Below are 23,555 nucleotides of genomic sequence, written 5' to 3'. Positions count from 1 at the left end.
TCCCCTGCTTGTGTCCCAGAGACCAAATGTGAAGGGTTAGTGCACTTTGTTTATGGATTTTAGTAATTTCCATAGTCCTTTTCAGCTTCCAACTGCCTATTCCTCAGCTGTGAAACAACTTAGAATCATCTTGAAAGCAAAGAGTCGGCTTCACCATTTGAATGTGCCAAAGGGATATTTTGAGGATATTGAGGGGACAAAAGTGCTTGAAGTTACACTGTGTGATGAAATAAATGCTTCTTATTAGAAATTTCCTTGTGACTGAGTATGAATGGAACCTATGTGAGCAAGGGTCATTACAGCCCCAACAGTAGATCAGAATGCGGGTAAGCTAGACCAGGTAAAGGAAGCTTTCCTTATTGATTCAGCGACCTCAGAGAGGATCCTGTCTTTGATTAAGAGAGAAAGGGAGGAGGGACGCCGTAATGGCACAGCAGAGGTGTTGCATTAATGCAGAGCCGGGTCAGAACTGAGTCCTTGCGACTTTACCTGCTGCACTCTGTGATGGGGTGGAACTGCCCTGAGAGCTAACGGCTGGCACGTGTCTTTCCCTTGCAGAATAATCCAGCTTAAAATCCCCGAGTGTGGATCCCTCTGAAGCTTTCTGACAGCTTGCCTCCCTCAAGGGGAAAATTAAATCGGATTTAGTCCTTGTTCTCTTTTTGCAAATAAATTCCTTCTTGATAAATAGGGTTGCTGGGCTACGAGATAACTTGTAAATCGAGGAACATAGGACGGCTTCTCTTCCTCTGTGGATCTCTCTGTATCCTTCCTGTTATGGTCTGAATGTTTCCTCCCCCAAATCCATATGCTGAAATCCTGACCCTCCAAGGTGATGGCATAAGGAGGCGAAGTGTTGGGGAGGTGTTTGAGTCATGAGAATGGAGCCATGAATGGGATTAGTGCCCTTATAAAAGAGGCTCCTAAAAGGCCTTCGCCCGTCTTACCACAGGAGGACATAGTAAAAATCTGCAACCTGGAAGAGAGCCCTCATTCAATCATGCTGGACCCTGGTCTTGACTTTCAGCCTCTAGAATTGTGAGAAATAAATGTCTGTTTTTTATAAACTTCCCAGTCTGATGTTCTGTTATAGCAGCCTGCACAAATACACTTCTTCACCTCCCTCCCTTCTTTTTCTTTTTTCTTTCTCTGATAGAATTCATCTCTCTTAGATTTCATCAGTGCATTTGCTCATTTATTAAAAACAGATTTTCTAAGTGTCTACTATACTTTACTAGGTATCTACAATGTTCCAGGTACTGTTTTAGGTTCTGAGGATATAAATGACAAACAAAAGAGACCAATTGTCTATCCTCAAGATGCTTATCTTCTAGAACTCTCTGGAGTTTGACTGAACTCTGGCTCTCCCATCAATAGCTTTATAAATTTGTGGTGAGTTATTTAATGGAGCTATGCCTTATTTCATCCCAATCCCAAAGAAAGGCAGTGTCAAAGGATGTTCAAACTACCACACAATTGCACTCATCTCACACGCTAGCAAAGTAATGCTCAAAATTCTCCAAGCCAGGCTTCAACAGTACGTGAACCGTGAACTTCCAGATGTTCAAGCTGTATTTAGAAAAGTCAGAGGAACCAGAGATCAAATTGCCAACATCCATTGTATCATCAAAAAAGCAGGAGAGTTCCAGAGAAACATCTACTTCTACATTATTGATTACGCCAAAGCCTTTGACTGTGTGGATCACAACAAACTGTGGAAAATTCTGAAAGAGATGGGAGTACCAGACCACCTGACCTGCCTCTTGAGAAATCTGTATGCAGGTCAAGAAGCAATAGTTAGAAATGGATATGAAACAACAGACTGGTTCTAAATTGGGAAAGGTGTACATCAAGGCTGTATATTGTCACCCTTCTTATTTAACTTATATGCAGAATATATCATGTGAAACGCTGGACTGGATGAAGCACAAGGTGGAATCAAGATTGCCAGGAGAAATATCAATAACCTCAGGTGTGAAGATGACATCACTTTTATGGCAGAAAGTGAAGAGGAACTAAAGAACCTCTTGATGAAAGTGAAAGAGGAGAGTGAAAAAGCTGGCTTAAAACTCAACATTCAGAAAACTAAGATCATGGTATCTGGTTCCATCATCACTTCATGGCAAATGGATGGGGAAACAATGGAAACAGTGAGAGACTTTATTTTGGGGACTCCAAAATCACTGCAGATGGTGACTGCAGCCACGAAATTAAAAACTTTTGTTCCTTGGAAGAAAAGCTATGACCCACCTAGACAGCATATTAAAAAGCAGAGACATTACTTTGCCAACAAAGGCCCGTATAGTCAAACTGGTTTTTCCAGTAGTCACATATGGATGTGAGAGTAGGACTATAAAGAAAGCTGAGCGCTGAAGAATTGATGCTTTTGAACTGTGATGTTGGAGTAGACACTTGAGAGTCCCTTGGACTGCAAGGAGATCCAACCAGTCCATCCTAAAGGATATCAGTCCTGGGTGTTCATTGGAAGGACTGATGCTGAAGCTGAAACTCCATTACTTTGGCCACCTGATGTGAATAACTGACTCATTGGAAAAGATCCTGGTGCTGGGAAAGATTGAAGGCGGGAGAAGGGGATGACAGAGGATGAGATGGTTGGCTGACATCACCGACTCGATGGACTTGAGTTTGAGCAAGCTCCTGGAGTTGGTGATGGACAGGGAGGCCTGGTGCACTGCAGTCCATGCGGTCGCAAAGAGTTGGACATGACTGAGTGACTGAACTGAACTGAGCGACTGAAGTGAACTGAACTGATGCCTCATTTACTTTCCTGCTAGTGGCTCAGAAGGTAAAGAATCTGCCTCCAATGCAGGAGACCCAGGTTTGATTCCTGGGTTGGGAAGATCCCTTGGAAAAGGGCATGGCAACCTACTGCCACATTCTTGCTGGAGAATCCCACGGTAGAGGAGCCTGTCAGGCTATCATCCATAGCGTTGCATAGAGTGGGATATGACTTAAGTGACTTAGCACGCATGTATAGATGCCTCGTTTTCCTCATCATACAATGGGGATAATATTAGCTTTTCCCTCAGTCGCCCTTTATAAGGATCAAATGAGATATTATCTTTAAAGTGTTTAGGAGCAGAGTGTGTGGCTATGAGCTAGTGTGTAATGCATGCTTCTCGTCTCCCTGTCATTGTTTGTACTCTCATCATGGTGTTTCTCCCTGAGATGCTTATTGTCTCGTTTGCCCGGCCACCAGAGAGACTTTTCCTTGTGCCTCAGTACCAGGGAGCAAGCAGGAGCCGGCTCTGAAAATGCCCAGGGAGCAGCTGTTGTGAGACTGGTGCTGAATTATTTCCATGAAAAGCACTATCCAAGAATACCTTAATGTGTTGACCCTAGGATCCTGCCAGGAGACAAGGGGACCAACACCCTTTATACGTAGAAACACGTGAGCAGAAACAAATCAAAATGAGGTTAAAGGATACTGTGTGAATCCAACGATTGATTGGACGGTGGCAAGAGTCAGATCTCTGGCTTTTTCAAAGCATAGCCTCTCCCTCTTTTTATATTTATGATGTGCATCTTAGTAAGCAGTATTCTTGCCAGGAAAATCCCATGGACAGAGGAGGCTGGCGGGCTACAGTCCATGGGGTTGCAAAGAGTCAGACATGACTGAGCACAAGCTCTGTGTATACTATACTATATCACAGTAGTCATAGAATCTTCTCTGCTTCTGCTTGCCCATGTCCCAATACTTTAAAACTTTTTGATATTGGTGAAAGAGGTAAGTCATTTCAGACATTTTTTCAGACTTACTCAATTCTACTTTAGCAGTGTCCCTTGGTCCTATATGCCTTGCAGGTCACTTTCCTGGTTTCTGACAAGTATTGTGATGAATTACTAGCTGGGGGTAGCTTGCGTTTCTTCACACTATTGATTTTAGGAAAATTCAAGCTTTCAGAAAGTTGGAAAGCCAATATTTAATGTCATTTGTCCTGAAAACAACACTTGTCCAAAAAAGAAACAGTCACCACACTTTATACCTTCATTAAATCAATGACATATTTCTTTTAAAAAAAAAAGTGTTTAAAAATCATTTTTTTTTAAATAGAGGAAAAGAAAATCCTAACATTTTAAGATTACTCTGTTTTTTATAAACCTCTGGATATAGTGTACTGGTGTAGTGTACTCTTTTTATTAAGATTTTTTTTTGATGTGGACCATTTTTAAAAACTTTATTAAATGTATTAAAATATCATTTCTGTTTTATATTTTGTATTTTTTTTTTTTTTTTTGGTTCCAAGGCATATGGTATCTTAGCTCTTTGACCAGGAATCATACCCACACTCCCTGCATTGGAAGGTGAAGTATCAACCACTGGATTGCCAGGGATGCCCCCTAGTTTACTCTTAAAACAAGTTTTTATTTGTTTATCTATTACTGTTGATAATTGCTAAACCACACGCACTGCATAAGTAATAGATGGGAGCCTGGTGAGCTACAGTCCATGGGGTTGCGGAGAGTCGGACACAACTGAGCTATTAACATACACACATACACAATACCAATTTTTGTGAACTATTACACCAAGAAGTGTTCACTTCTTTTTACCCTTAATATCTTGTCTCTACATTAATATCCTCCACAAGTCAGAGCAGTCCACTTGGTCCTGGAGTGGTAACTTCATTTTCGTAATTCGGGTGTGAGATGTTGACAAAAGTGTTTTTAGAGTTTATTTTGGTTACAATTGTTGTTTTCCTTCCCCACTCTACCCCCCGCCTCCCAGGCACAATTACCTCTTACAAGAAGGTCCTAGCCTATCTCTGTCTTAAACCAAGTGTATGATTTTGAGCAGGTAATTTAGCTTCTGAGGGTTTTGTTCTTTTCATGAGTAATGTGAAGGTCTGAATCTTTCTGATCTCTAAGGTTTTTTGTCATCTCTAAAGGTTTTTGGATCTATTAAAATCCATATTTTCCCCCATGGGAGATACAGTATCTGAGATTTGATAATAAAAGTACTACAGCTTATTCTGTATGCAAGGCTGAAATCAGTTTCATTACTCCGGGTAAGTCATTAAAAGACATGAACAACAAAATGTACTTGACACTAAAACTATATTGATTCCAGCTTAAATCTCGTTTGGTGCCTCAGAAAGCTCTCTAGGCTATGGGAAGGCTTCAGGCTGCTCTGGGAGCACTGTCCCTGTTGGTGCAGATGCAATATTAGACTGGAGTCTCCTGGGATATTTTTGGATTTAATTGTGCAAATAAATTCCACTATCAACACATTTACTTGTTATCTGCTCCTGTCTTATCCAGTATAGAACACAAAGAATCAAATAATGATATTCACATTTTTTGATTGTCAGAATTTCAGATTAAGTAAACTTTATTTTGTGAGTTCCATACATGAGTCATTAATCAATGTATATAAAGGTAAGAAAAGATATTGAAGGTACTGATATGTGGAACTGAGTGTACTAAATTGAGGATAGAAGGATTGATATTTAAATGGTCTAAAGGCAAGAGAAAGATATTGAAGGTCGAGATATGTGGATCTGAGTGTACTATATTGGGGATAGAAGGGCTGATATCTAGATGAACTGAAGAAATTGCTTTACACTGACTGCCGTGGGCACCTGGGTTCTTTGTAATCAGATTATATCATTAGACATTTTATTTTATAAAAAAATGGCCTAACAATTTTTTTTAAGTTTTTGGACAGACTCTTATTCTACACCCTCTTTCCATTAGTATGAGATGACCATTGAAAATACACCGTTAGTTCCTTACCTTGAAGAAGGTCATTGTTGATCCATCTCTGACAGCCCCATATTCTATCTTGGTTTGTTTTGCCAAATCATCCGCTGAGTCAATGGGGGATTCCATTCGTTCTACTGTCAAGAAGGCGGCCAGATTGGCAGTGTAGGATGAAATGATGATTAGGGTGAAAAACCACCATATCCCTCCAACTATTCTGGTCGAGAGAGCTTTGGGCATCAACTCTGATCCTGTGATGGTATCATCAGAGTAAGAGTGTTAAACAGAGGTGTTAGAAGAGAGGAGACTCAAGATTCAACAGTAGTCTAGAGAGATAATGCATTTTTGTGACTCAAAATCATAAATCTATCAAGCATTTATTCTCTTGTGTGTAGGTGAATAGATGTATCTTTTAGAAAATGAAGCAAAATCTAAATGATCTTTTATAATTTATCACTGCTGCTGCTTAAGTGTGATTTATTTCCATTTGATGGTTTTAATAGTTTTAACCCTGAGATATAATATGTCTAAAATTTGTAAATAGTTTAGTTGCTTAGGTTTGAGTTTGTTTGCTTGTTTTTGCTGAAATATCCTCAGAGTTCTGGCCTTTTTGTACTGTCTAATATGCATCTTATTGTGTGAAATAAAATGTTCTTGGTTGTACAACAGTGAAGGCTTTAAAATATTAACATTAACATTTTATTTAATATTAAAGAATGGGAGAAACTTTCAAAAGATTTACATAGCATGCTATTTATCACATGCATTTAATAAAACACTATTTTACAAATCAAATGATATTGGATGCAACTGTACTTGATGGCTGATGAATCATTTTTTATTGTTTTATGTTATTTTTGAAGTCAAAATTATTTTTTTAATGTTGATTCTTGTTTAACTGAAAATAATATATTCACTGAAAAGGCACAATTTTGTCCTCGAATAAAGTACAATTTAATTATGCTTCAAAGACTGGCTGTTTTGCACGTGAAAAGGGGTCATTCTTGGTAAAAACACTCATTTTAGGTGTTATCAGATGATTCCTGATTATTTGTATAAAGGTAATATAGAGGCATTTAATGTATTTACCAAAAAAAGAAAAAACATCTTTCTCTCTTGAAGAAAGGGTATATGGGCAAAGTTTACCTACACAAAGGACGAGCATCTGTGAAAGCGCTCTAGCTCATAACTTTTGATCAAGCTGAGCTATGGAAGGCTATAAATCCAGCAGCAGAACCGAAAGGGGCAGAAAGGTATATGCAGCCCTTACCCTCATTGTATTGATCCATGGATGGATTTTGGTTAATCTGCTTGCCTGAAATTCACCATTGTTTCTCTCTTGGCATTTTCTCCATAAACTTGGAGAAATGATAGAGTTTATGGGACCACTTAAGAAGTGAAAGGAAAACTGCTACTGCTAAGTCACTTCAGTCGTGTCCGACTCTGTGCGACCCCATCCCTGGGATTCTCCAGGCAAGAACACTGGAGTGGGTTGCCATTTCCTTATCCAATGCATAAAAGTGAAAAGTGAAAGTGAAGTCGCTCAGCCATGTCCAACTCTTCCCGACCCCATGAACTGCAGCCTACCAGGCTCCTCCGTCCATGGGATACACCCTAAGTTAAATCTAAAGTGTGAAGTTCAGCAGGTGAATTATCTGGTTTAAAGGAGTCTTTCACTATTCTGATTGTCTTGAAGTTTTGTCGTTAATGACTTAAGATAGGGAAATTGGAGTTTACCAATCTACAAATACATGAATTTATGCTCAAGGTTAATCTGTAAACAAATGCAAATATTTCTCATGAAATCAGAGTCAGCTCCAGGCTCATGATATGCAGATAAAGAGTTTCTTAGCTTTGAATTAGCTATAGTCTTCTAAAGCTATTCTTTGTACTTTATTCTCTTTTAATGAGATTAATGGCTTCACCGTGGTTTTTATTTCTTTTTTTTTTTTGCTTGTTTGTTTGAATTTGAGTGTGTAACGTTACACAGATTTATAACAGTTTTCATCAAATTGCTTCTAAGGATTTAGTAAGATAGTGTGTTGCTGTTGTAATCTTGCAGTTTAATGGGATTTATATGCCTATGGGTGTGTATGTTTAATGCCCAAGTTTGTTTCATATCTTCGTGCTGAATTGATCTAGCAGCCTCATGGCAGTGTGATATTATTTTAGATCTTTAGTTGGCTATCGTTAAAACACCATTTATTTCATAAAATACCCATAGGAAATAGGTAATACAGTTAGTAGATATATTTTCCTAGCTTATAGGTATAGATTTTCTGCTGTGAATTTATCCTTATTTTATTTGGTTGCATTTGTGAAAAGATCAGGTTTTAATTTATTATTTGTATAATTGTGTATTATATGGCAGGAAAACTGGGCAGACAGATGGATAACCAACTGTCTACATGCAATAATAAATTCAATTCTATCACACTTCAAAATAAAATGTATTTATACGTTTGAATGAAGTTGTCTTGGAAATTAAAAATAATTGATAGGAACCTATTCGTACTACATTTTAAACCCTTGGTAGATGGTATGAATTTCTCAACACTTCATCTTTTGAAAAAAATTCACACAGTTTTCTGACTTTCATGACTCTCAGTGTTAACTGATATACCTAGAAATGACTTCACTCAAGTAGAGATGATTTGTTAAAGTTCAGAACTCTAGAGGATGAAATCATGACAGTAATAAAAGTAGAATAAAACATCATCAGAAAATATTTGGGATGAGAGACAATACTTGCTGAAGTCTCTTTAGTGCCTTTTACGGCAGACATGACAGCCAATCCTGATCCAGACTTTGCTCACGCTCTGTAGAAAAGAGAAAGCCTGATCATCACATTAAAAAACAAATTAAACAAAATGGTTTCCAATTGAGTACAGTGACAAACTTTTGCTAGCAAGAGCACAACAGTCAGTATAGAAGTTAGCTACCCGGTCCAATGCCACATGCTAAGGACAAATGCACGAATAGTCACCAGTCTGCAAATTTGTACATCGTAATATTTTTTCACCTGACAGATACTTTAAACTTCTTGAAAAACAAGCAGAGTCTGGTTGGGGCTGACTGTCATGTACCCAAGGTCGTGGTAACTAGCAGACACTGCATCCCACGGTTTGCTGTGGATGATGGGAAACTCCAAACAGGTAGCATATCAAAGAGAAATTTAGGGAGAGGGTACTCTCATATGATGGGCTTCCCTTGTGGCTCAGCAGTAAAGAATCTGCCTTCCAATTCAGGATACATGTGTTTGACCCCTGGATCGGGAAGATCCATGGAAAAGGATATGGCAACTCCCTCCAGTATTCTTGCCTGGGAAATCCCATGGACAGAGGAGCTGGCAGGCTACAGTCCTAGGGGTTGCAGAGTTGGACATGATATAGCGACTAAACAACAACAATAACACTCATATGACAAAAGGCAGTCACGGTCACGTATACCTGCACAGGCGTGCTGCATACTCTAGGAAACCCAAGGCTGTATTTTTCTATTCTAATGGCATAGGAAGGCAAGCTACTGGTGAGGAAGGAAGTCTCTTTCACTTTTTGAAATTGATGGCCCCCAAGATAAATGCCTTAAAGACTAAACGCACTGGTAAAGCAGTATATGTCATCCAATGAGTTTTCCTGTGGGATTTATAGTTCTGTCTTATGCTTTAAACTCACGCAAGTGATTTCCAGTAAATCAGGTGCTGGGTCTACACCTACTTTGCACTGCCTGAATAAACTATACTTAACTGCGTGTTGAGATGATTTACTCACTTTGCTCAATTATTTGGTATTTCCACACTAGAAACCCTTGTTCTCTCTCCTTGGAATTTTTAAACACAATATAAACACTTCGAGTAGCATGATAACAAGTCCCTCCTGAGAAACCTTGGGGTTTACCCCTAAGTAACAAACATCTTTAATATATATCCTAGTTGAAATTTCCTTTGCCAATTTATTTTGCAGCTTGTTGTCAAATAAGGAGATATTCCAAACACAATAGCATCTGTGACTGATGATTTTCTTAAATTAATGCATTTAATCTTGAGAAATATTTTCTAGACCATACGCCTGGAATCAAAGCTGAGGAAAATCCACAGAAGTGTTGGATTTCTTCCAAAGGTTATAACAACTCACTCCTCCCTTCCCCACAAAATCAAAATCCTCCAAATCATAGAAAAAGTACAAAATGTATTACATTTCTGTGGTTTGAATTTCATTTCCTCCAACATCTCCAGTTTACTGTTGCTATGGTTACTAACTGAGGGAGAGTGTAAAAAGTTACTGGGAAACTAAGATAAATCCCAGTAGGGTTTGTCAGAGTGGTAATTAGGTGACAGTTTTTGGGACTGTCATCTATTGGAAGGCTGTAAGTCAACCTAATTTTCAAAGGATTCAAATTTTATCCCTTTCCAAATTGTAACTTGTGAGGTTATGACTAAAAAGGAAAAGATAGATATCTCCATCTACGCATTTGTAAACAATTTCTAAGGTAATTTATCCTTTCCTTCCCTCTAGGAAAATTTGTATTTGTTGCTTGATAGAAGTTTATTTTAGATCTGTAGCAAAGGAATTCTGTTCCTGTCATATTTTTGTCTTTTTTATTTTTAGAACTGTCTAGGAAGCTGGGTTCAATCTTTTTAACTTCTGAGTTGGTTTTTAGCCTACTCCCTATCTTCTTGGTGGAGTTTACCAGCATAAAAGCCTGTCAGCAGACCGTGGGATGCGTGTGACAAAGATGGGCAACCTTGTACCTTGTTGCATGAGAGCTCCAACTCCAAACCAGAAACTATTTAGTAAAGTAAAATTGTTTTCCACCACGTCTGAGTCAGGGTTGCATGGGTGGGGGTTATACCACTCGTAGGGTGTAAACCTGCAGTAGTTAACAGAAACAGTCTGTAAACATGAGGTAGATACTTGCGGCACCAGCAGAAATCCACTGAATGAGGCACCATACCCAACAGCTAATGAGGGATGCGTCAAACCAAACAGTAGGCCAGGTTCATAAACTTACAGCTTTAGTGGGCAAAGTGCAAAGGAGACTCTAGACATTATATATTTACCAGTCTTCTGATCTCTAGGCAAAGCCCTTTGGTTGGCTGGAACCATATTCCTCAGATCTATGTCTACTGAATTTTTCTGAGTTTTCACTCATTTCCATTTTATTGAACACCTAGATGGACTGCAAAGGGAGGTCCACTCATCCCAAGTATTTACCCCACAGAGCAGCGATGACGATGATACACACAATTGCATACCAACTGTAATATCAAGACCCTGTGTCGCTAGGTGCTGAGGAAGACAGGAAATACAGGGCTGACTGGACTTCAAGGGTTATTGACTGATAGATCAAAGGAGTCTATGTAGTCTAGTGATTTCATAATGCATCAAAGGAGTTGCAAGTTTCAAACGATTAGTGAACAAAAAGAAGGTCTGGATTGGGGTGTATTCGATGTTTTTATGATAGTATGTGGAGATAAAAATCCCAATCTTTAAATGAAGAGATAAATTCAAATTCAGAAGTACCCTGGCCCAGGCATCAGACTTCATTAATGTTAAGGCCAGAGCATGTCTGGATGGACAGTTTTAGGTTCAGACTTTCCTCTAAGATTCATTTCGAATTGTTTCTACAACTGTGAACTGTGGTCATTTGATCACCAGCCCTAGTTGGCAAGGAAGTCAACCTTGAACAAGTAATTTAAACTCTCTGGCTTCAGTTTCCTTATTTGTAAAGAAGAAAGAATCCAGATATCTCTAAGTTGTGTTAAAATAAAAATTTGAGGGGCTGAAATGATTTTTGGTTCTTCTATTTTCTAAACATCTGCCTGACCTCTACAAGTCCAAGGAGCTGCCTGCTCTGTGTTTCCTTTTTAAGACTATCTTTCCAAGGGGCACTTATTTTTCCAAAAACGACATTAGCAAGTGCTCTGTGAAGCGATGTGGAAATGATTTAAAATGCAGTAGTCCTTAGCACCGAAAGCTATGCCATTTGCCATTGGGTCCTTTTAATGCAAGCAGGAGTGTAAGAGTAATGTTCAAACCCCATAAAGTCAATGAGAACATATGGAATGCTCTCCGGCCATAAGGTTTCAGCAGTAAACAATAGCAGGCAGCTGACACGTGGTGGAGAGTTGGTGTTAGGGTGAATACATTATCTATAGCGAGAAGCGGGGCACACTTTGAATCAAGCACAAGGAAGCGGGCAGACAGTTCTAAATGAAACACCATGCTCTAAACCTGCAGACCCCTTCTGAAAAGTATACAGGGTCTCCTCATCAAGTCTTAAGGAGACTAGGATAACAGCCTCATACTTTATCCCATAATAATGGCATCCAACTCATTACTGCGCCTCTCCACAGCTGCAGGGCAAACAGTGCAGGTTCCTGTGAAGCTTATGAATAAAGCTTTAATTGACAATGCCATGCCAATACATTTTAATTACTGTTTCAACAATATAATTAAGTTTTGAATTTATACTCTCTTATAACCATAGAAGTTTGCTGAGCCGAAGAACCCGATACCAATATTAACGAACCTACTAATTGCAGCAGTATGCAGAGTAAAAATGCCACTACTTAAGCAGTATCATTGGCACTTGTACAATAATTTAAGAAAATTAATTGCAATACACTAGGAGGGCTCTGCCTTCCAAAGCAGAAGTTTTTCTAAACAGATCATAAAACCTGGCCACCACCAGCCCCGTGATATTCCGGCATTTCTCCCGTGTCTGTGCTCTGATGAATGAACTCACCACCTCTTTGTTTGGAAAGCTGCATCTCACTCGGTCCTGCTCCAGTATTTCAGACTTTGCAGCTCTAAGTGAACAATTCATCTAGTTTTCTCTGGCAAAAAAGAAAACTGTCCAAACAGCAATGTGATTCTGCCTGCTCTGTGGAGATATTTTAGATTCTTTTTCTCTGGGATTCTGAGTGACTTGGAGAGAGTGTGGACTGAGGAATACTAAATAGTGATTTGATGCTGTACCGTAGCACACTGGTTTTCATAATGCAATAGATCTACCTGTTGCCTGGATGTGGATATTTCAGCTTGAAATTCCTAACGTCTGCTTAAAGATAGCCAGTGTGACAGCAATGTCATCACCAGGAAGCCCGGTAGAAAGATTAATTCATGGCCTGTACCAATGATAGTCTGAAGCTGCTCTGCTCACCTGATTTCAGTTTTAGTCAAATGACAGAGAAAAGGACAAATGTGCTTAGAATTTATGTCAAAACTTGCATCTCGAAGAGTTATACTGAAATACAGAGGCTCATTTTGGTTTTATGTTCATATATGCCAGGCTTTTACTTGAATGGAAGATATAAAATGATGCTCATACTGAAGACTTCTAATTAAGGGATTCTTTTTATGACTGAGAATGGATATCAGGCTACATCAACAAGAGGGAGATCTTTTAATGGAGAAAGCTCTCAATCTTGTAATGTAACTGGCTGGGTTTATAGTATAACCGTAGAGCTACAGTCAAAGGTTTTCTTGATCTTTTCTTTGCCAGAAGCCAAATTAAAAAATGTCCATTTTAAGAAGATAAACATAAATTGTAAGATGTAAGCAGACATTATTTCTGAATATTTGGTCTATCTAAATTGTATGTTCATGATGGACATAATTCCTTGGGATTAAATACTTTACAAAAAGTAATTTATAAAATGTCAACCACAAAGCAAAAACACTGACAGGCACGTTTGTAACAAGTCACAGTAACTAAAAATTTTTATATGATTTTCCTTAGTTTGTCTAACTTTATAAATCAATTCAGTTCAGCAAATGATTCGTAAGCCTCTGTCTAGTGAGGACATAAGCCCAAAGCAGTGATGAGCTTTATTTTTCCCCTCTAAAAGGACAAGAAAGGGTATACTTCAAAACACAAATTCAAAAGCCTCTCTAGAGCTAACAATGATTAGGAGATTAACTGTTTTTCATTTCTATTTCACTAACTTTGAATGCAAACCACTAAGGTGGTAACAGAAAGTCATTTTCCATCTTAGCTTACTGATGCAGAGTAACCAAGTTCATGGTCTCAGGGTATGATGATGGGAAGTCAAAGAGAATCGGCACACTTATTTAACCAGGATTTGTCTTGGGGAATCACATCCAAGATATATTTAGTGGCTTTATGAACTGGAAGCAGAAATGGATTCAGAGGTATGGGGAAGATGAATATAGTTGCGAATGCAATCCCCATGACAATGCACCTGTGCACCGCAGGGAGTTATTTTTTAAATTTTTTACGTTTTACCACCATGCTGCGTGAAAGATTGGGTTTGATGTCTGACACTTCCACTTCTCCAAGACCCCGAGTGAAGAGACAGACAGTGAGAAGGGTAATAAGCTAAACAAAGAAAAAACTGGTCTACAAAATGTACTGTTGGTGAGTAGGAATCCTGAGTAAATGGTGTTGATTGGGGGAGAAACAAGGCTGCTTCTTTTAATTTTTTGGCCACACTACACGGCATATGGGACTTTAGTTTCCTGGCCAGGGACTGAACCTGCATCCCTGCATTAGAAGCGTGGAATCTTAACTACTGGACCATCAGGGAAGTCCTGGAGGCTGTTTTCTTCATTGAAAGAGAATCAAGTTAGAAAATGTAGGGCTCTGGATCACCAGGAGCTTACAGAGGAACAGATAACATAAGGATGGGAAAGCTACTGAATGCTACATTCGTTTGGTGGTAAAAATAAGGCAACTTGAAGACACAGTTGGGGTCAAATGTAAACAAATACTTTCAAATCGTGTGTTTGTGAGAACTGCTGGATGCTGTTGACATGGTTTTCTCTTTTGCCAATTTGGGCAAGTCAGTGTGATAAATAATGTAATTACTTGCTCATCAACATTGTCTTGACTATTCTATTCATCAGCATCACTGCCTAGATAAAGCAATGAACTGGGGAATACGGAAACTCACTTCTCTGGTACCCTCTGCTGCTTGGATTGCCCCACTAGTCCTAAAATCACCCAGCAGGTGTGGGCCCCAAATAGAGGAATGGAACAACAAGCCAGCACAAGATTTCTTAGCTATCGTCAGATGGCACATCCCCTTGAGGCAATCATATATTACATGACCATTTGAAGGGAGTATTTATTTCACTTAGGAGCAAGTAATGAGACATGCACCTCCAAAGGTGAGTGATTCATCTTTGAAAATTAGACATTCCAAGCAATATCATCTTTAACTATTTAGAGCACAGTTTTTCCAACTTGACGCTATTGACATTTTGGGGATATCTTTTTGTCATAGGAGGCATGATGTTTTGCACACTGCAGGATGTTTAGCTACATCCCTGGACTCTATCTACCAGATACCAGTAGCATCCTCCACCCTCAGCTATAACAATCAAAAGCTATTTCCTGACACTGTCAAATGTTCCCTGGGGGATAAAATCTCTCCTAGTTGAGAACCACTGATTGAGTATTATCAAAGGATAATATCACACTACATACTGCCACTATATTATTTTCTGAGGTAGGACACATGGAAAGAATGCTTTGGTAATTATTTAAAATTAATATCTGGACAAAACTTGGAAAACAATCTAGGGTTTGGTAATTGTATAGTTTATGAGGTATAAAGAACTTCCAAACATTCATTTCTTATTGAATGTGTCTCACTCATATGCGAAAGTACACATTAATTTGCTTTGACTGTGTCTGCAAAGGATCTGTAAGACCTTTCTAAACTAGGTTATTTTTCTAAGTTTTCTTCATAATTATGCCAGAGAAAGAGTTACCTGGCATTAATCAAAATCATGCAGTGAACAATGACAAAGGACTAGGATGAAGAAATATTTCTCTTAGAAATTCCTAGAGGGAAAACAAAAATTGATTAGGAAAAAGTTTACTGAGTTTTGTTGAAAGATGAAAAAGATTGAAAATGAGTAGAGCACATAAAAATGCAATTATTTTTTTAACATGGTTTGTCCAGGGCTATCAACTGTTTAAGCCAACAGAAAGATAAAGCAGCCGTGTTTCAAATTCACTATCAAAGGTATTTAGAAAATATGATCTACTGAATGGTATAAAAATCCTTTGAAAAATTGTGTGGAGCAGAATGGTTAAATGTAGAGTTGTTTCAGAAAATAAAATCTAAACAGAATCACCAGGGTAGCACAAAGATTTCATACCTCCAGATTGTATTCATAGTTATTTCTAGAATTCTCTTGTTAACCGATTTTTTAAAAATAAATTTTATACAATTTTCAAAAGTGTTTGTCTTTATTCTGGAAGATTCCATGATCCTTTTTAATCCAGTGTTTCTTAATTGCTACAACAGTTCCTAGCTGACTTTTTTTTTCTATTTTGCTTATTATTTGCAAATATTCCAGGGGTCAAGTATCCGTACACCATTTTCCTCTCCCTGTTGAATTGCTTTAGATTTATTAGCTGAGCTCTGGCTTTTGTGGCAATATAATTCATGGAAAATGGGTAAATAACCATTGTATGTTGCTTTAAATACTGATAAAATTAAATTAGTATAAAACATAGTGATCTTACTATTTTTTAAAAGTACCTTTATAAATAATTAGAAGATATTCATTTACAGAGTGGCTTTTATGAGGGGGAACATGACAGAACAGAACACCAGGCAAAACTAAATGAATACTTTGATGTTCATGATCTCTGTCTACCTCCAGAGCACACAGTTCAACCTGAGACTGACCTAGACCTGTTGGAAGTTCAGTGGTTCTCTAACTTACCTTGCGATCACAAAAAGTACACAGCTGACTCCTAAGCAGGCTAAGAGGACATACATCCAAATGTCAGGGGACAGGGGGTTGAGGAAGGAGAAGACCCCTGGATTAGTGCCATTGGGCTTCCGGTAGAGAATGCTGATGCCCAGGGTCATGAAGGGTTTGGAGAAGTCGATGACTTTTTCCCGCACGTAGGTGATGGTAAGAGGAGCCACTGCCAGGTCGGCCTTCTGCAAAAGCAAGTTTGAAAAGGTTCCTTTAGCTGTCTAGCTTCCGAGAGAATGTCTAGACTCTCCCTGGTTCTCCTGATTCCCATTCTCAACTCCAAAAACTTCTCACACAAGAAGCTTCTATGATGATTGACTCTGACATAAAAACAGTTGACTACACAGTTATGTTTATGGAATAGTATTTGTTAGCAAAGAGAAAGCAGAAGGTGTGAAACATACACACACACACACACGTATATATGTAAGGCAGGTGATATTTAGTTGCTAAGTCATGTCCGATTCTTTCAACCCCATGGACTGTAGCCCATCAAGCTCCTCTGTCTGCGGGATTCCCCAGGCAAGACTATTGGAGCAGGTTGTCATTTCCTTCTCCAATATATATGTGTTGTAGTTCAGTTGCTAAGTCATGTCCAACTCTTTGCGACCCCATGGACTGCAGCTCGCCAGGCTTCCCTGTCCTTCACCATCTCTCAGCCTTTGCTCAAACCCAAATATATATGTGTTAAACTCAAATATATATGTGTTCCACATACACACATTCTGGAACTAAATGGAGGGGGAAAAATTGCAGAAAAATGTCTTTAAAAAAGGACATGTGAGAAAAGTAAGAAATGAGCAACTTGGTCATAAAATTAGTTGATGAGATTTTGCTTCAAGCTGCAAACTTCAGAACTCCTTATCTAATCTAAGAATCACTCAAGTTTATTCTTCAGTATGAAGGATGAGCCCATAAATTTTTATCCTCAATTTTCATCCCTGTTGCCCTCCTAAGTAAGGAAACTACATTTATAGGTGGTTTTCTCCCACTTTTTAGGTCATTTTTATGATTAAAAAAAAAATATATATATATATATGCCTTCTGCCTCTGACTCAGACATCTTTCTCTCTTCATTTACTTCTCATCACACATTTTTAAGACATTTAAGACCACAATGCAGGAGATGCATTTCTGCTTACATGATCTATAAGCTCCTTGACCATTCCGTTCCACTCTCCCTTGTCATTCTGAGCTCCATATTTGCCGTCAGCGACGAGTTTAACATCGTAAATGAAACCCAGGATGTTTGACAATTCCTTCAACAGATCCAGGCAATATCCTTCAAATCTGTCATTTCCATACAGGGGCTTATCAGATTTCCTGTACATCACATAGGGTTCTTCCTATATGAAACAAATCACACGTGAAACCCTGCTATAATGAAAGGCAGAATTTACTTACATGAGCTCCAACAACAGCCAGAAGACATAAAATATTTGAAAACAGTTTTTAAGATTTGAGAATACTAAAGAAAGCCACTTCCTTTTCTGCCTTTACTAAGCTCATCTTTTGTGCATCTTCTATAAATATAGAATACTTCCTACGTTGCTTTCTCTCCCTCTTCTCTCTTTGAGAGTTTTTTTCCCCTCCACTGCTGAGGGCAGAGCTGTGAGTAAACGGTGTGATAGAGACAGGATCACGTTTAAACCGTAGGTCTAGCTGAGAAGGCAGTGGAGGATCTGATGTCTGGCTGTCTGGTTTCTAGCCGTGTCTACACCTAAGCTTCTAGGGCTAGACCCACCTACCCTCCTGGCTTATATCTGTGAGCTTCACCTACTTACTAAAGGAAATCTAAATCAGCAAACATATTCTCTTATTTTTCAAATTTCCTCTCTCCTAAGTACTCTAAATATTTTAATTGTCTCATTTTTCAGCTAAATTGCATTTCAATTTCACTCTTCCCTTAATACTTACATATTTTTCCTGGCTTCCTTCAGGATATCTTATTCAAAGACCGTTTTAATGTCTCCTTTCATCATCAGTTACATTTTCTTATTTGAACTCATCTCAGAGATCCCGTCTTGTAAGTTCTTTGCTTATATGATAAATCCCCTATCCTACGAATAATGAACTTTTCCTTACAACTACGTATCTCTAGCCTTATTAATTCTCATTTGACTAAGTAAAATTTTACTTTATTTTATAAAATCAAAATAGTTACTATGTTACTGATCCGTCTTGTATGTTTAGGCTTATTCTCAAACAAACTGATAGACGTAGAAAACTCTATATTTCCATGAGAAAGTTGAAGAGAAAGTAGTCACCAGAAAAAAAGTTTTTGTTTTGGATGAACTATTCTCAGAAACTGTTTCAGAAATAAATTTCACATAATGGAGTGAATCAAAACAGGAATGTCCACAAGTGATGATTTTAGAGGTGGCCACTCCTATATATTTCTTGGATTGCGTGTGTGCTAAGTTGCTCAGTCACTTTAGTTATGTATGACTCTTTGCGACCTGATGGACTGTCCCCCACCAGGCTCCTCTGTCCATGGGATGCTCCAGACAAGAATACTGGAGTGGGTTGCTATGTCCTCCTCCAGGGGATCTTCCTGACCCAGGGACTGAACCCACAACTCTTACGTTCTTGCATTGGCAGGCGGGTTCCTTACCAGGAGTGCCACCTGGGAAGCACCATTCTTGGATTAGGGAGGAGCAAAGAGGGAGGACCAACAGTTTATGAGTGAACAGTGGCTGGATGGGGCATGATAGGATTGCAACAGGGAGCAGGAGCTGCCTTTACCTGGGCTTTTAAAGAGCAGTCAAGAAAGGACTTCCCTGGTGGCTCAGACAGTAAGGCATCTCCCTACAGTGCAGTAGACCTAGGCTCGATCCCTGGGATCGGGGAGATCCTCTGAAGAAGGAAATGGCGACCCATTCCAGTACTCTTGCCTGGAAAATCCCATGGATGGACAAGCCTGGTGGGCTACAGTCCATGGGGTTGCAAAGAGTCAGACATGACTGAGCGACTTCACTTTCACTTTTCTTTCAAGAAAGGAGTACAGCTGATAAAGGAGCAGTACAGAGGAATGAGCAGGCCAAGGTGATTTTGGACGCACACAGCAGCAACCAGCAGCTGGAAGAGAGACCTCAGCTCCCTGACCAGGAGTCCTGATTGCTAGACCACGGAGTCCAGCAACTAGGGCTTAAATTCCCAGTCCTCACTTACCTTGATAAGAAAGAATTCTGATGAGGAGGTGGAAGGCAAAGAGAAAAGTAAAATGTTTATTGGAAAAGCAGAGTGCAAGCGGAAAGACACACGGGTGAACTCTGCAAGAGAGGTGTGCCTCTGGGAAGCTTATATCCTTTATAAAGGGATGGTTTTTCGAGTCTTTGTCTTCCCACTGGCCAGTTGGGTTCTCCACCTCCCCCCACCCCACCCCACCCCCCAGCCCCAGCTAATTTGTCTCAGGACCTTCCCCTAGGTGCACCTGGAAAAGATGGACTTCCATGCAAAGGCGTCTGGGAGGAGAGAAGCAAGACTTATTATGGCCTGGCATTCCCTGAATTTTGATTCCCAAGGAGCCTCTATGCACAGGTGTAGTGTCTCCCTTGCCCCAAGGAGAGGGGCTATGTGATCTCTTGATCCTTTTCAGGCAAGGTTTAGTCCGTCTCTGTTCCTGCATGATTGCCTTCTTAATATGTCCACAAGAGACAAAGCTGGGGTTTTTATCCCTGCTTCTGTTGTTCCTTCCATTTCAGAGAGCAAACAGGAGGCTGAATGTAAATTCCTAACCTGGAGCCCACTGATCTCCTGTCTCAGGCGATGCAAGCAGGAGGCCAGTTTTAAGGGTCAGGCCTGAAGCCCATCTTTCCTGCCCCATGAAATGTAAGCAGGGGTGCACACACGGGTGCTAACTCTCTTCAGTCGTGTCCGACTCTGTACGACCCTGTGGACTGTGGCCCACCAGGCTCCTCTGTCCATGGGATTCTCCCAGCAAGAATACTAGAGTGGGTTGACATGCCCTCCTCCAGGGGATCTTCCCGACCCAGGGATCAAACCCAAGTCTCTTCCATCTCCTGCACTGGAAGGCAGGTTCTTTACCACGATTGCCACCTGGGAAGAAGCCCCGTAAACAGGAAGCTGGTTATAAATGTCTACCCTGGAGCCCATCTGTCTCCTGCCTCAAAAGCAACCAGCAGGGATGGTGGTAAAAGTAATAGGGGGATGTCGACCCTCTGTGCCAAATTGCTTCAGTCGCGTCTGACTCTTTGTGACCCTATGGACTGTAGCCCGCCAGCCTCCTCTGTCCATGGGCTTCCCCAGGCAAGAATACTGGAGTGGGTTGACATGCCCTCCTCTAGGGGATCTTCCTGACTCAGGGCTCGAACTCAAATCTCTTATGTCTCCTGCATTGGCAGGTGAGTTTTTTTTTTTACCACTAGTGCCAACCAGGAAGACCCGTGACCAACATAATTAAAAGGTTAGGGCTAAGGCAGGAAGGGAGGAAGGAGTGGTCCAAGAGCACAGTGCAGGCAGAGTATGGAAGCAGGATCAGTGACAGGAGAGAAGCTGAGGCTGTGAAGGACAGAGGTTCTGACAATACCACTGGGAAGCAGGGGAAGACATTTCCTTGCATCTCTTCCTCCATCCATCTCCCTGGTCTCTTACCAGAATCTCCCCCAGGTTGAAACCACCCACAGCCAGAGAGCAAGGGAAACAAGCTGGGGAGGACTAGGGAGTGGAGCAGAACACAGCTAAGCATGGACTGGAGACTGGAGAGCTTCAGAACAAGGTTGGAAGTGGGTAATTCAGTCCACTACAGATATACGTAAATATATGCTTTTAGTGCCCCACTTAAAAATAGACATTTACAGACAGAGGTGTTGGCACGAAAAAGATATCTGAGGAATCCTTCAAGGTCTAGAGTAGGCGTTTTGATCAGATGCCCTGGATTCCACAGACTCAACTTACCAGAATGGTGGTGACGATGAGCGTTCGGTTGGCAAGAGAGTCGGTGATATTATTGGACCTGTCTTTGTTGCCATCCGTCATGTTAAGCCCACTGTTGGAGTTCCAAATCCCAATCTACACAGAACACATCACATCAGAGGCTGCTGACTGTCAGTGACGGCGTTTATGCTAAAGAGAGGCCCCTTCTACACCAGGAATGGGCACAAAAGTCTGGGAAGAGGACAGCAGGGCATTGCAGGGGAAGCTACTACATGTGGGAGAGCGAAACAATGGAAGGACGACTGCGTACGTGGAACAGAAAATTTGTGCTGTGTGGGGTGGAGGTAGGGGGAGATCTTTTTAATTTATCAAGTTCAATGTTCTTTTCTAAATTAAGAATTAGTAAATGAGTATCAAATTTTCTTCCAATATGTATTTTGTTGAACACCAACTTATAAACCAGGGATTCTTCTAGGCATTGGTGCACACAGCAATGAGCTAGACAGACAAAGACTTCTGCTCTGGTGGAGCTCACATTAGACTAAGACAGATCCTATGTTGCCAAAGTATTACCATCCATGCCTTTAAAATTTATGAGAAATGGGGTGGAGGAGGCAGGGTGGACAGTGAAGAAGCTGGGCATCTAAAAGGGAAAGAAAAATGGAACAAAAAGTGTGGATGGGCAGGAGACCAAGTTCTAGGCCCATCACTGAGGACCTAGTGCTGGGTGAGGGTGTCTCTTGTAGATTCTGGCAGAACCCTGTTTGTACCTCCATTGTACCTCTGTTATGGACCTTCTTCTGTTCTTATCGTTGGTTTATCTGTCTTGTTTGTTCACTTGACCATGAATGCCTTTAGTGAAGGTATTACTTCTGCTGCTTATTGATCTTTCTGTCACAGAACCAACCATTGTGATTGGCAGCCAGTGAAGCCTATTGTTCTTTTAAGAAATGGTAACCCCAATTTCCTCCAGTGGCTTGGGTTATTAGAGTCTGTAGAAGTAGATTGATTTGTTCTGCCTCTAGGGACAATCTAGGAGCAGGGCCTTAGGGAACTGGTTCTTTGTCTGAAGTCTTCTGGAAGCATTTACTGACAGGCTAGTGAGGTGGAATGCAAACCTGGTTGCTGGGTGACCTTGGACAAGATGCTAACCTTTCTGAGCTCTGGTTCTCTACCTAGAAAATAATTTATAGGGATGTTGAGAACATCAAATGAATAGATGCATGTGAAAATACTAGAATATGTTAAGAGCTGCATGAATGTTAACAATAAAGGACATCAAAATGATTGCTCCAGTAATTTCTTTAAGCTTGCCCTGTTATGAAAGAACTTAGAATCATTAGTGAAATCCTTTTTCCTTGAAATTTATAAGCTGATAAAGGAGCTATGAAAAACAGGGACAGTTTAGGAACACCAATACTTGGATGCAGTCTGCGATGGACAGGGTAGACCCAAGCTTGATCTCTAAATATACTCTTCCACTGGGAGGACACTTGGCTGGCTAGACAGAGTATGAACTTTTCAGACAGACTCTTGTCCAGATTCTAATTTTGCAATTTACCAGTAGTATGACCCTGGGGAAGTTAATTTCCTTACCAGTAAAATGGAGACAATAGAACTCTTCTGATGATTAAATAAAATTTCACCGGTAGGAATGTTAGGCTTTTTTCCTTTTCTGTTTGTTTAGTTTAATTTACTGCCCAAATGCAGCAGCTGAAAATTCATTTAGCCCAACAAATTTTCTTTTTATAAATATAAATTCTTTGAGGTAGTTTCAAGGACTATTACAGATTTGTTCATCAGTGTGAACTATTTCAATTTCACTATCTTCTTTCTATGCTTAATAAGGGCTAGTTGGATAGTGAAATAAGGAGACAGGTCTAGGTAAATGGGGTTTGGGGGTAGTTTTTGGGTTTGAAAGTATTTCGATCCTGTCTGTAGAGAGAGCACTAGAAGTAGGATTAAGCTGTAGGATAACACCTTTAATAATCACTCAGTCTTTCCAGGATCAAGTGTAATATCCGTCACTTAGAATGCATGAAACACATGCCTGCTGGTGGAAGAACCTTTACTTTTCTTTGGCTTTGAACTCAAGAAAAAGGGAAAATTTTTTTTTTCTTCGCTCTCTTCTAAACTCCACCCGTCTTCTCACTTTTGGGGGGCAGGGACCCTTGCTTCCAGGAAATCTCA

The 23,555-nt window shown here is 40.0% G+C and overlaps 1 protein-coding gene across 8 annotated transcripts in view; it reads right to left on the bottom strand.

Annotated features, from left to right (window-relative positions):
* The window catches only part of GRIK1 (glutamate ionotropic receptor kainate type subunit 1), a 438,990-nt gene that overhangs the window by 38,764 nt on the left and 376,671 nt on the right, over nucleotides 1-23,555 (bottom strand). For all 8 annotated transcript variants that reach the window (XM_043449029.1, XM_043449031.1, XM_043449030.1 and 5 more), the window contains 5 exons: nucleotides 21,387-21,500; nucleotides 17,612-17,815; nucleotides 16,431-16,654; nucleotides 10,475-10,593; nucleotides 5,758-5,975 (listed from right to left, as the gene is read on the bottom strand). In XM_043449029.1, the coding sequence (XP_043304964.1) occupies nucleotides 5,758-5,975; nucleotides 10,475-10,593; nucleotides 16,431-16,654; nucleotides 17,612-17,815; nucleotides 21,387-21,500 (879 nt within the window). The remainder of the gene's footprint in view (nucleotides 1-5,757; nucleotides 5,976-10,474; nucleotides 10,594-16,430; nucleotides 16,655-17,611; nucleotides 17,816-21,386; nucleotides 21,501-23,555) is intronic.

This window comes from Cervus canadensis, chromosome 27 (assembly GCF_019320065.1).
Source record: "Cervus canadensis isolate Bull #8, Minnesota chromosome 27, ASM1932006v1, whole genome shotgun sequence".
NCBI lineage: Eukaryota > Metazoa > Chordata > Mammalia > Artiodactyla > Cervidae > Cervus > Cervus canadensis.
This window is presented reverse-complemented; position numbering and strand designations above follow the sequence as displayed.